The 14,251-nt window shown below is 33.5% G+C and overlaps 1 protein-coding gene across 1 annotated transcript; it reads right to left on the bottom strand.

Moving 5' to 3' along the window:
- Nucleotides 1-51: 51 nt before the first annotated feature.
- Nucleotides 52-7,915, bottom strand: Cyp4g15 (Cytochrome P450 4g15). The gene is made up of 8 exons (XM_083040832.1): nt 7,844-7,915; nt 7,082-7,315; nt 5,835-6,032; nt 2,244-2,496; nt 1,668-1,881; nt 1,243-1,431; nt 929-1,166; nt 52-728 (listed from the first exon to the last, which is right to left on the bottom strand). The coding sequence occupies exons 2-8, from the start codon at nt 7,308-7,310 to the stop codon at nt 361-363; spliced, it is 1,689 nt and encodes a 562-aa protein (XP_082896958.1). The 5' UTR covers nt 7,311-7,315; nt 7,844-7,915; the 3' UTR covers nt 52-360.
- Between the last annotated feature and the right edge of the window lie 6,336 nt (nt 7,916-14,251).

Below are 14,251 nucleotides of genomic sequence, written 5' to 3' on the forward strand. Positions count from 1 at the left end.
AATCAAGGAAATGCGGGAAAAATGACGAAAATATGTGGGGAAAATGTCGGATTTCAGAATTCGCAGCGCGTGTACCGCACTTTATTGCAAGAGATAAATATTAACACAAGAGCAATAAATGTCATACAACGATTTAACGACTTACGAATTAGTATAATATACACCATGTATATGTATGTCGCATACATATGCATATGCGATCTGCGCGCACAATCTAAATACGCATGCGAGATGCATTCTCTTTTGAAACTCTCTTCGCTCGGATTGAAACTCGATAAAAACGCGAAGTCCGCTTCTTTTCAATGTACACTACTCTCTACCACCGTGCTATCCTACGCAAGCGGAATTTGAGACTGCCATTTAAGCGGTGGCGGTCGCCGCCGATTTTCTCGGTTCCAATCTGATCTTGAAGCCCTCGGCTCGCTTGAGGATGATATCGGCCTGGAGTCGGAAGTCGGATTCTTTGATGTCCGACTTGACGCGGAAGTTCCTCATGACCGTGGACAGGATGATCTTCAGCTTGAGCATGGCGTATTTGCGACCCACGCAAGAACGCGGCCCGGCTGAGAAGGGCACAAACGCGTAGTAATGCCGATTCGCGGTCTTTTCGGGTAGGAAGTTGTCAGGATTGAAAACTTCCGGGTTCGGATAGATGTGCGGTTGTCGGTGCATCTTGAAGGTCGTCACCACGACTGTGCATCCGGCTGGGACCGTGTAGTCTCCCGACGCTGAAAATCATATTCAAAGTATGAACACATTGTCGAACTTTATGATTATTTCATATATGTACATAGTTTCTCCAAAAAAATCGCTAAATTTTTTAGAATATTGCAGATTGTGCACGATAATCATCTCGTCAATTTACTGGACTCGATTTAATTTGATTTCGAAGCTATTAATATAATCAGCAGAGTTTTTTAAAACTGACCAAGTTTCAAATCGGTTTTAATTGTACGCGCGATAAGTGGCACAGGTGGATACATGCGAAGAGTCTCCATGAGGCATCGCTCGAGATATTTCATCTCCATCGTGTCCTGGAAAGTTACGGGTCTGTCGCTGTCGCCGAAGATTTCGTCAAGTTCCTGGATAACTTTCTCTTGAATATCTGGATGGCAGCCCATCACTGACAAGAAGAAGCTGGATGCAGCCGCGGTTGTGTCGTGTCCCTGAGAAAAAGGACTCGATTAATGGATCCCCGTCCTCTTGAAATTCAGGTATCACAAATTCTAATACGATACTTACTTCAAACATGATAGTGTCAACTTGCTCCTTGACCTCGGTGTCCGAGAGAACAGAACCATTCTGACCAGCTTCCATTAGCAGATCGAGGAAAGCTTGCCTCTTCTTTTCGCCGACGTCATTCTCCTCCGTATCAAGATCGTCTTTCAAACCGGCCGACTGTCCGAAGGAAAGTCCTTCCACAGGGATGTCCTAAAAAATATAAGATATATGCGTAAATAATGATGAGTTGCATTATTCAATGCTGCTTTTTGTTCTACAAAATTATTTTCAATCAGAAAATTATTAACTTTTTTTCCGAAATTATAATAAAGCACACACGAGCGTGCCCGCATGTGTGTGTGTGTGTGTGTGTGTGTGTGAGATCCATCGCGAAAAGTAATTAATTTACCTTAAATCACCTTAATTAAAAATAAGTAATTAATTACCTTAGTTTTGGCGCTGCCATTTTGTGCGGAGACATCGATGACATTGCGCTTGCCGCTTTTGTATTCTTGCTTCTTGCGCGCGATGACCTTCTTCGTGAGTCCGTGAATAATCTCCAATAAATGAATTTGATCCTTTCCGTATTTCGTGAGATTGAATAGCCAGTCAGGTCTGAGCCAGACTTTCATGTGACGCAAATGGAGAATGTAAGACATTCTAAAAGATAATAAGACAAGATATTCATTTTTAACTATGTTTAGCTTTGATATGAAAATACTCCGATACGTCTTGTATAGAAATTTACAATATAATGTATCGTAATGTATGACATATATAATGCCTTTTATAATTTTAACCATTTTGCTCAGGTATGTATAATAAGGCTTTTATAAACTTAAAATCTTTTTGCTAAGAAAAAAAGCGAACTTTGGCTCCGAGAATCAAAGAATCTATATAATTCAAAATATACATTCTGCAGCATGCTGGAATATATTGAATATGTACAAAGAATTTTCAATGTTTTTTTTCTTTCTTTTTTTTCGTTTTCTTGTATCGTCAGACTTTTTTTAGATACTTGCTTCATAACAGCCATAGCGTATTCGAAGCCGCTTTGATCCTGCGTGGACTTGGAGACACCCATAGCGGTTTCGAGAAGAATCTCGACGGTGCACTCAGACATGTAGTCATGGATGTCGAATTCATTGTCGCCCTCCTTACGTAGTTTTTCCACGACGGCGCGTGAATTGGCGTTGAAAAGATCGATGAAGCTCTTCAACACGTTCAAGTGGAATGTCGGCGCGATCAGTTTGCGATGAGCACGCCATTTTTGACCTGTAAATAATTCATAGACTCTTATTGATCTATACATATATTTGCAATGATAATTAAAGATGATACAAGCAATCCGACTTTCTCGTCGTTGAATTCAAACAATGACGAATTTATTAGGAATTTATTTTACGAATATTCATTTTCAAAATCTCTGCGAGATTACGGGATCTTCAGAATTTGATTACATTTCAATAAGTTAAAAATAGAAGAGGATGGCAACAAAATTTATATATCGTTTAAAATCGAATCTCAGTTTGAAAGACTAGACTTTAAACAAATTCCTGTGAGATGCAATTAATTGAATTGAATTGGTTTCTACTTTTTCGCAGTCGCGACACGTCTGCCGATTTCGCGTATTCGTGTAGAACACTTTCTACCAAACACGCGGAAGTAGGAAGAAGAATAAGAAAGAGAGTCGGTGCAGAGGGGGAGCGCAAGATACAAGATAATATATCGCGATACGCGCGCATACGTAAGGAGGGCGACAGGAATCGTGCAGTAACGCAGTAATGTTGCAAGAGATCCCTGGAAAGAGCGAGATGCGCGCATACGCGTAAATGGAGAACGGAGTTCGCGGGAGAGAAAGCACCGCGCGCGTGTGCAAATTTCCTTCCTGTTCTGCCTCTCGTGCGAATCACCGCGGACTGATTACATTTCGCTCACTCTCCCTTTCTCTCCTTTTCTCCGCTCTCGGGAGAGAGCGAGAGGACTTAATGCAGCTGCATCTCGCTGCAGCTCGCGAATACGTGTATGCAAACACGTAAACGCAAGCATAGGCGTCGACTTTTTCGCGTCGTATTCTTCTTTCGAATCGGTCTTTGACGGTTTTTGAAGGATTCAATGCCGCGCTGGTATAAGACCTTTTCTTCTACTTCTTCAAAGCGTGAAAAAAAAACTCTAGATTCCTCGAATTTTTTCAGTTTCCAATATCCAATTTTTAATGTCTATTAAATTATAATTACACTTAATTATATTGTATAAATTCTTTCGATTTAAAGACCGGTTTTATGGAATAAGTTAACGGGTTAACGATCGTGTCCACCTCTGTAATGCCCGTTTACTATTATATTGCAATTTCACTTCTTGCATTATCACGTCACTGCGTCACGTCGTGTTTGTATTACTATTACGTTGACGTTTATTATTTAGGGCTGCCACCTCGGTGTCTCCGTTTACCCGGAGATCACCTTCTAAAAAAAAAAAAAAAAAAAAGCCTGGGAAAAGTACAAAATCAAACGCGATATGCTGATTGCGTTTACTTATTATGTATTATAATTTTTAATATTGCAAAATTGGACATTTTCGATTGTACAAAACAGAACAAAATTGCACGCTTTCGATTGCACGAAAAATTATCAATTCTAGAAACGAACGCACCACAATAACAACTTTATTAGAAGGATTGCGACATACTACCTTTTATTTTTTTCTGACTTTAAAACTATATTTTTTATTACTCAATACGCTCTTCAGTAATTCGCTTTCTTTAGGATTCATAATATATTTTAAAAAACGAGCCGTTGGCCGTTAGCAGTTGGCTGCATAAGAGTGCGACAAGAGCGTAATAATTCATTAAAAATCCGGCATAAAAAAATTTTTTTTGTAAACTCCAATGACTTGGAGTTAAATTTGTAAAATTTGCTAAATTTCGTGTAGATTAATGATGTATAAAAGATATATATATCACGGGATTTAAAACGTACAATTAACTTTGATAATATACCAAATCATCCTCTTTAAAAAAATATAAAAATACTTTATAAAATTATTTCGTGCATATTATATTTTTAAGTTGTTGATAAAGTTTATAAAAAAGAAAGAGCGTGCTCTATTTTTTAACTTCTTTATTATAATAATAGTAAAATAATCAAAGTTTCTCGTCGTCCTTTTCTTTTGCTGCTGATGTCATAGTTTATACACACTTCAAGTTAAATATTACGATATTTATGTTTTTAAAAAGAGGCAGAAATTTATGACAGGATACTGTTTACTATATTGCATATATAATATCAATTTTCTCTCTCTCTCATTTCGCCGAATTGTGAAACTCGACTGTCTACATGCCACTGAGACTAACGGTAATTACTAAAATGACATGCATTACTAAAATGGCGTGCATTAGGCAATCGTTATGGAATGCGGTGTTGCTGATCCGGAGAGAAAAAAAGGGAGCGATCGGGGTGGAGCGGTCCACCGGCGCCTTTGGCAGCCAAAGCCAAACGACGACAAACGGCATCGACGACCAACGACGACGACGCACGCGAGTGCTTAACCGAGGCCGTTAACACGCGTTGTACGTTACGTACGCGTGAGGTTGTACGTTACGTATATGTCCGCCGAGATCGAGAGAGTTTCGTCAACGAGAAAAAGGACATCCCGGTACTGCGAGAAAGTTGCGATAAAAGTCGACACGCTACGTAGGTCGACGATCGTCGCTGCAGCTTGTTCCTTTTGTTTCGTTTTCACCCTGCGAGAGTCTGTGTTTCGCATTTCTCTCCAGAACATCATCACTCTGGAGAACGAACCTCCGGTACCCGCTTAAAAGTGCGCTCTTAACGAGAATGAATAATTTTAGATTAATCATGGAAATTATCTAAGAGATAGATCGATGAAGTTCGAATAATGTGGAACTTTTTTTTTTATTAACACTTGAAATTATATGAAATCTTTTGAAAATATTGTAATAAGATATAATTTTTTGAACGTGACATATATTAAACGGAGAAAAGGTGGAGGAAAGATTGCGTTGGAATTAAACTTGTTTACCATTCGCCATATATTCTCTTTCTACACGACCTGATCAGACACGATCGACAGGAAAAGTAACATGTTATTCGTCAACCGTAACTAATTATTGCGCCCTACATCCGCGTTACGAGATCGATTATTTTATTAGAAATACTGTAATATATATGTATATATATATTTATTAATAATATCAAAACTAAATAATATACCAACCCTTAAGAGAGCGAAAGAACCAAGAACAAATAGCATGTATTGTTGCGATCTAATTTTATTAAAATAAAAATATCGTCGACTATTATTCGTAATGCAAAAATGAAAAGTCTAAAGATTCCGTATTTCCGCGTTGGAGGTAATAATTGACATATTTTCGATGTAATAGAAACATATTTTTTTCGGCAAAAGTTATATAACGCGTTTATAATGAAAGAATGATAACTCCCAGAGAGGAACTGAATGTATCGACTTACTCTACATTAATTGCGATCGTGCGATTTCCGATGGGTAACTATATGCTATACGTTGCATAGTCAAGTCTTGAAATAAAAAATATGTTAATTTTCAAAATTATGCTCAATATTGCTAATACGCACCGGTGGAGATGAGAAGACCATTGCCGAGCCAGGGCTTGAAGAATCGATATTCGGTGGATTTGTCGATGTAGACCTGGCTGGACAAAATAATCTCGACGTCGCGCGGGTCCATCAGGAAGACCAACAGCTTCGGGCCGAGCCACAATCTGATGAGCTGATCGTATTCGAAGGATTTCCTATATATAGTACGAAAGACGGCTGTAACAAAAACGGGGTGCGTCATCGATCGATCGGAAGTTATGTAAACACGCGTGTTGCACGCAAAAGCCACTTGATTACAAAGCCGCCCTCTTATCTAATATAAATGATGATAAGTACCGTAACGGATATGGCATAATCGGTCAAATTATTAATCTAGTTTCTAGCGAATATTGGAATTGGTAGGTGGTACGATCTCTCGAAATTAAATAAGCGTCGACAAAGCGTTTGACGCTGATTGCGACTTTACATCTTTGCTGAGAGAGATAACATCTCTCTTCTGAAATAAAGCTTTTGTGAAAAAACGATCTGAAAGTATTACAATATAAATAAGACGATTGTTAGTTCCCGGTCTGACCCGGTAAAGACCGGTTCCGTGGAAATCGAAATTAATAATAGATAAATAGATCGGCTAACTAAGTACATACGTACTTACTCACTTATGCAACGGAAAACGAAGTAGGTGTCCGAATATCATCTGAGCTCTAATTTAAAGCAATAATTTTATATATTTAAGAACACATTTTTCATCTCTACTGCAAATATTGAAAGAGTATTTTTTCCCCATAAAGATGTATCTACCCACACAGCAAGATGTAAAGTCAATTAAATCTTATATAAATAGAGAAGATAAATCTTATGATGAGAGTATCGATCAGTATAGAGTTTGTTCCAACAATATTGTTTACATTTTACGCTATTATTTTATGTATACAATTATTAATCTACATTTCTGCATATTTGACTTTCCTTTAATAATTTGCAAGCATTTAAGGTCATGCAATCTCGTTTGTAAAATTCTTTATTCCAATTGTTTTTATTATATTTTATTATTTCAGTTTATTATTTTATTAAATTATGTTATCATTTTTTTATAATTTAAAGACGCATACGCGAGAGACCTAGCGAAGGCTATCAATTAGAGATTTGGCTGAAAGTCTGACTTGATTTTGCTCAAGATATCGAATTAATTGATTGAATTGATATATAAATTATTATATATCATATATGTTTGCCATTATTATATATTTTTATTTGTAAAAACTTACAGTCGGCACTTCCTGTGAACATTAGCGCGTTTCCAATCAACGGTAAGCCTTCGGGACCCGGTAGTTTTTCCGCAAGCTCAATCATATGACGGTGGGAAATCCTGAAGTAGATGTAATACAGGACCAGGGCAGGTATCAAGAGTGAAAGGAAAATGGTAGTTGCCGATAGTCCGCCGGTTGCAGCTGCGGCAGCCGTCGCAGTTATCATTTCTGGTTCGGCTGTCGACATGATTCCTAAAAGAAATATGCAGAAATACCCAGATTAGGGTGTGCGATTTATTCAATTTAATTAGCAATTTATAAAAAAACCAAAAAATCGTTTAAAAAAGATAAATTAAAAATTCAACGAAATTACTATTGCTAAATATAATTTCTGATATTATCTTTTATACATAATAAAAATATACACATTTTACACATCGATATTATTTTATAAAGATCCTTAGGATAATTTGGAAGCAGATTAAATTAATTCCTTTTTTTTCGAGTTTTAGAAAATTTGCACAAATTTTGGGGAGAAATTTTTATAAAGTTTATTACAATCTCTTATACTTCTCCCGCAACCCCTAGTAATAAATGAGCTAATCATGTTAAAATGAACACTGCTGATGAATGCAATATCATTTCACTGTATAATCACAGGCATGAAAAAAAAAAAAAAAACGAAGAAAAAATCTTTTAGATGTTTTCTTAATCGAATGTCCAAATAAATTACGAAGGAATTGAAGAGCCGGGGAGAGTTTTCTCGATTGAATCACCCACCTATATATTTTCACCAATGCACGATCGAGTCTTTTCAATGAACTAGCACTGAACTGATCAGCTTACCTTTCCGCGGTCCTTTATAAGCGGCGCTTTCGACGACCACCACTACCGCCGACGCTGAGTATTGCAATGTTAATTAACTGTTCTCTTTCCTTTTTCTATTGCCGATGCCAATAAGTAAATTTCTTGTTTTTCTACAATTTTGATTCGGTCACGCTGGACAGATTATCCAATAATACTCTGCCTAATTAAAATTCGTATTCTTTAAGATAAGTTAAACTTTGACCTTGAATTTACGTAAAAAAAATCAGAAAACGTAATTCATTTGGTCACAAATATTTTTGCATTTACGTCATTGCACCATTAATTCAAAATCACTTGACTTTTTTTACATTTGAATAGTACATTTTAAAAGCAAAATATAAAAGTATAAAATATTAATAACTTAATAGGTACAATGATACGATACAATAAATAAATAACAAATGTACTTATGCAACCGTAAATTCTATAAAGCATTTATCCAATCGTATAATATTATTTGCAATTGCGTGCAATGTAACACATACATATTATTGTTGTATAAAAATACATTCCGTATCTGTCTTATAGTTCTAGCTGCTCGTATAAGAATAACAGTTTTTTTTCTTCGTAATTTTATAGAAAAAATGATATGCATATTTTTATGTATTAAAAATAGAGCCAGTCGAACAAGGAAAAATCTCTTTAACGAGATATCAAGGAAAGATCTCCTTAATAAGATATCAATAACCATAAAGATATGGATAAATGCATATAGAGATATTTCTATCATGGAGGTAAGAAATAACAGGAGGGAGTGTAAAGCCTTTTAAGTAGGGGGGGGGGGTAACAACACCAAATGTGATTGGTTGGCCACAGTAATATGGCGTTTTGTATTTTTTTTTATCTTATCTAACCTAACTGAACCAAGTAAGTGAGAAACATGTTTGGCGAATAAATCGGATCTCACATTAATTTTGTTTTAAAAAGATATAAAAGTTATAAAATATTATAAAACAAAATGCCCATGCTACTAAATACATACAGATTCGCTTACAATAGGCTTGTTTTCTATTCCTGAACTGATGCAATAAGTTAGAATGAGACAATAAAGTATATTTTGTCTCACTCTAACTTATTGCACCAGTGTGCACAGTTCAGCCAGTGCAGGAATAGAAAACAAGCCTTATATGGTATAGCACAATATATATACTACTATTGTACATACAATATATACATATATATATATCATATTTATAAATATTATTTATGAATTTTTCCTTTTTTTGTGTGTGCTTTCATCACTATTTCAAATGTCGCGCTTCGATAAGCCACACCAATATGACGCTTAGTGTTCCCCCCTTACGTCTGCTTGCCTGGCAAGGGGGGTATATCCTCCCTCCTGTTATTTCTTACCTCCATGATTTCTATAGCTTATTTTCGAAAAATGCGTTTTTTTGGAGTACAACTTTATCATATAAGATTGAATTTGAAATTAAATATGCTTTAAGTTTTGTTATAAGACAAATTTCAAAAATCACGGAGTGGAGGAAGAGAATTTTATAAAAATATGACATTTTCGAAAAATCTGATTGCATTATTATAAAATACATTAGAAACCATAAAACTTTTATTTGAAACATTTTTTTTCAACATCTTTTACCGTTTCGACGGTATTTATTCAGAAATATAAAAATCGATTTTTTTCAAGGGGATGTTTCTCTATTAATGGCAAAATAGACATAAAATACGTAAAAAAATATGTGTCTCTTATTTTAACCTAGACTACAACATATTTAACTCATAAAAATTGAAGAGGGACACTTCTTCTTCTTTCCATGTCAGATTAACTCGACTTTTCTTTAATAAAAATGGGAGAGAGAGAGAGAGAGAGAGAGAGAGAGAGAGAGAGAGAGAGAGAGAGAGAGAGAGAGAGAGAGAGAGAGAGAGAGAGACAAAAAAGAACATTACAAATTTTTTGTAAGTGACGTTTCAATTAATAATTTCTTAAAAAAAAAAAAATAATATAAATGCTAAGGAGGGACTTCCTTCAACTCTACCACTAATGGGTTTAACTTTTATTTTAGAATTTGTGCGCACTTTTTGTTACTTAATTACGAAATGACTACTTATCATTTTAATTATTGTATACATTCCTTATATTGTTCCTGTCATTATAGATAAGACTTATATATAATTATTGATAAAGATGTTCACAATCTAAAGTAGGTTAAAATATTCCATTTTTATGGTCGGAAGAATTACGCTGTATCTATGTATCTATTTTAATTTGCACGAAAACTTTGCATTATTATAAAATACATTAGAAACCATAAAACTTTTATTTGAAACATTTTTTTTCAACATCTTTTACCGTTTCGACGGTATTTATTCAGAAATATAAAAATCGATTTTTTTCAAGGGGATGTTTCTCTATTAATGGCAAAATAGACATAAAATACGTAAAAAAAATATGTGTCTCTTATTTTAACCTAGACTACAACATATTTAACTCATAAAAATTGAAGAGGGACACTTCTTCTTCTTTCCATGTCAGATTAACTCGACTTTTCTTTAATAAAAATGGGAGAGAGAGAGAGAGAGAGAGAGAGAGAGAGAGAGAGAGAGAGAGAGAGAGAGAGAGAGAGAGAGAGAGAGAGAGAGAGAGAGAGAGAGAGAGAGAGAGAGAGAGAGAGAGAGAGAGAGACAAAAAAGAACATTACAAATTTTTTGTAAGTGACGTTTCAATTAATAATTTCTTAAAAAAAAAAAAATAATGTAAATGCTAAGGAAGGACTTCCTTCAACTCTACCACTACGACGGTTTAACTTTTATTTTAGAATTTGTGCGCACTTTTTGTTACTTAATTACGAAATGACTACTTATCATTTTAATTATTGTATACATTCCTTATATTGTTCCTGTCATTATAGATAAGACTTATATATAATTATTGATAAAGATGTTCACAATCTAAAGTAGGTTAAAATATTCCATTTTTATGGTCGGAAGAATTACGCTGTATCTATGTATCTATTTTAATTTGCACGAAAACTTTGCATTATTATAAAATACATTAGAAACCATAAAACTTTTATTTGAAACATTTTTTTTCAACATCTTTTACCGTTTCGACGGTATTTATTCAGAAATATAAAAATCGATTTTTTTCAAGGGGATGTTTCTCTATTAATGGCAAAATAGACATAAAATACGTAAAAAAAATATGTGTCTCTTATTTTAACCTAGACTACAACATATTTAACTCATAAAAATTGAAGAGGGACACTTCTTCTTCTTTCCATGTCAGATTAACTCGACTTTTCTTTAATAAAAATGGGAGAGAGAGAGAGAGAGAGAGAGAGAGAGAGAGAGAGAGAGAGAGAGAGAGAGAGAGAGAGAGAGAGAGAGAGAGAGAGAGAGAGAGAGAGAGAGAGAGAGAGAGAGAAAAAAGAACATTACAAATTTTTTGTAAGTGACGTTTCAATTAATAATTTCTTAAAAAAAAAAAAATAATGTAAATGCTAAGGAAGGACTTCCTTCAACTCTACCACTACGACGGTTTAACTTTTATTTTAGAATTTGTGCGCACTTTTTGTTACTTAATTACGAAATGACTACTTATCATTTTAATTATTGTATACATTCCTTATATTGTTCCTGTCATTATAGATAAGACTTATATATAATTATTGATAAAGATGTTCACAATCTAAAGTAGGTTAAAATATTCCATTTTTATGGTCGGAAGAATTACGCTGTATCTAATGTATCTATTTTAATTTGCACGAAAACTTTGCATTATTATAAAATACATTAGAAACCATAAAACTTTTATTTGAAACATTTTTTTTCAACATCTTTTACCGTTTCGACGGTATTTATTCAGAAATATAAAAATCGATTTTTTTCAAGGGGATGTTTCTCTATTAATGGCAAAATAGACATAAAATACGTAAAAAAAATATGTGTCTCTTATTTTAACCTAGACTACAACATATTTAACTCATAAAAATTGAAGAGGGACACTTCTTCTTCTTTCCATGTCAGATTAACTCGACTTTTCTTTAATAAAAATGGGAGAGAGAGAGAGAGAGAGAGAGAGAGAGAGAGAGAGAGAGAGAGAGAGAGAGAGAGAGAGAGAGAGAGAGAGAGAGAGAGAGAGAGAGAGAGAGAGAGAGAGAGAGAGAGAGACAAAAAAGAACATTACAAATTTTTTGTAAGTGACGTTTCAATTAATAATTTCTTAAAAAAAAAAAAATAATGTAAATGCTAAGGAAGGACTTCCTTCAACTCTACCACTACGACGGTTTAACTTTTATTTTAGAATTTGTGCGCACTTTTTGTTACTTAATTACGAAATGACTACTTATCATTTTAATTATTGTATACATTCCTTATATTGTTCCTGTCATTATAGATAAGACTTATATATAATTATTGATAAAGATGTTCACAATCTAAAGTAGGTTAAAATATTCCATTTTTATGGTCGGAAGAATTACGCTGTATCTATGTATCTATTTTAATTTGCACGAAAACTTTCACATGTATATTTTTTCTTACGCTTACAATAAAATCGTACTAACTTCTAATTCTTATAAAACATGTACAATGTTATTATTTTATGAAATAGTATCGATGAAAAGCATTAGAATCAAATGTATATACTTTAAAATTCATTTAATGGATTCTTCAAGAAATCGGAAATTATTATTTTAATAAAATGTTACATAGAATTCTACACACATTGAAATGATCTGATGTTAAATATATCATGAGTTGATTTATTATTAGAAAATTTATATTATGATATTGCAATATTTATTTATTTCTCAAAATAAAAATTTGCCATGAAATATTTAATAATTTCGCTTGCTTCTGCTTGATTCCACCGCTCTGTCACATAATCGCAAATGTGCAATTAATTTTGCGAGAACATGCAAATATATACGTCATCCAAAATTAACAAGTAAATATATGTGTTTTTGTAAATTAAAATTTCGGACAAGTGCAGTCGTGGACACAAAGGTTGCGACACTTTTTTTTAATGAGTTTATAAATGTGCAATAAAATTCAGGACACGAATCACTGTCACGTGCGGTATATAAATAATTATGACGTTGTCATATTTGCGTATACGCAGTGTGTAATATTAATTTAAATACGGACAATTTATAATAAATAAACATTAAATTCAATAAATATAAAATGTCGCAACCTCTCTGTGTCCACGACTGTATATATATTTACAACTCGAACTCTTTCGCATGGCGGAGAAGAATTTATACATACGCATGGCTCACACAATCGACGGACATCCAGGTCACTTGCTCGTTGACCTGCACGAGCACTTTATATATGATACCTGCTGGCATCGATTATTTTATCAGTTGTATTGCGTGTACATAATGACAAACGAAATTTTTACAAGCGTTATAAACTAAATGCAAGGTGCATATGACTTTTCTTACTCTAAAGATATAATCGCAGATACGTTGTCGCGGGAGAAAATTTTTTATTTCGCTCATCCATATCACGTATAGTGATGTACATACATATAATGAGAAATCAAATACAGAAAAACACTTTTGGGCTACATACATATTTATGCATTTAAAATTTCTTAATTAGTAAAATATACTCTGGCACAAGATTAAATGATTAAATATTTCAAAATTAACACGCTTTGTCTTTCACACGCGCTTTTTTTCATGCAGAAAAATGTGAATAAGTAGTAAACACAAGAGAAAGACATCATTTTACATGCAGCATTTAGTTGATTTATAATATGGACAAAAGACAATACTTTAACTATATTAATAGTCTACCATATGTGGATGCTATACTTTTTATTAATGTTTACTGTAGTTTAGAATTCAAGTTTTTGTATATATGTATATATATATATATATATATATCAGAAAGATAGTAAATACAAAAGCGATTGCACTATTGCATAAAATATCAAACAAACTATTTCTATATATTTCCAATTGCATAGAGAAAAATTGATTAAAATTTAATAAAAATTGAATAAGAAAATCTTAATGCGAAAATATCAACATTATACAATAGGTAATTTTGCAGTTGTGATATAAACTAATTAAAGTTAAATATTGAATAGTGAGTTTGTTATGTGCGCACGTGTATGTATATCGATGGCTGTATTTTGTATTAAGTAGAATAAGTATAGTATAGTTAAGTAGAATAAGATTTGTTGTTTTATAGCGCGTTTTTTTTTATTTCTATTGTTCAATAATTTTGTTAATTTTGTTTTTTATGTCATTATGTGTAGATACTGCATATATGCAGTGGCAGTCATTAAAAATTTAAATGAGATTTCTATTATTAATGTGTATTCTCTCGCATATACAGGGTGTT

This window comes from Prenolepis imparis, unplaced genomic scaffold (genome assembly GCF_030444845.1).
Source record: "Prenolepis imparis isolate NDT839.2.m4 unplaced genomic scaffold, iyPreImpa1.0 SCAF_6, whole genome shotgun sequence".
Lineage (NCBI taxonomy): Eukaryota > Metazoa > Arthropoda > Insecta > Hymenoptera > Formicidae > Prenolepis > Prenolepis imparis.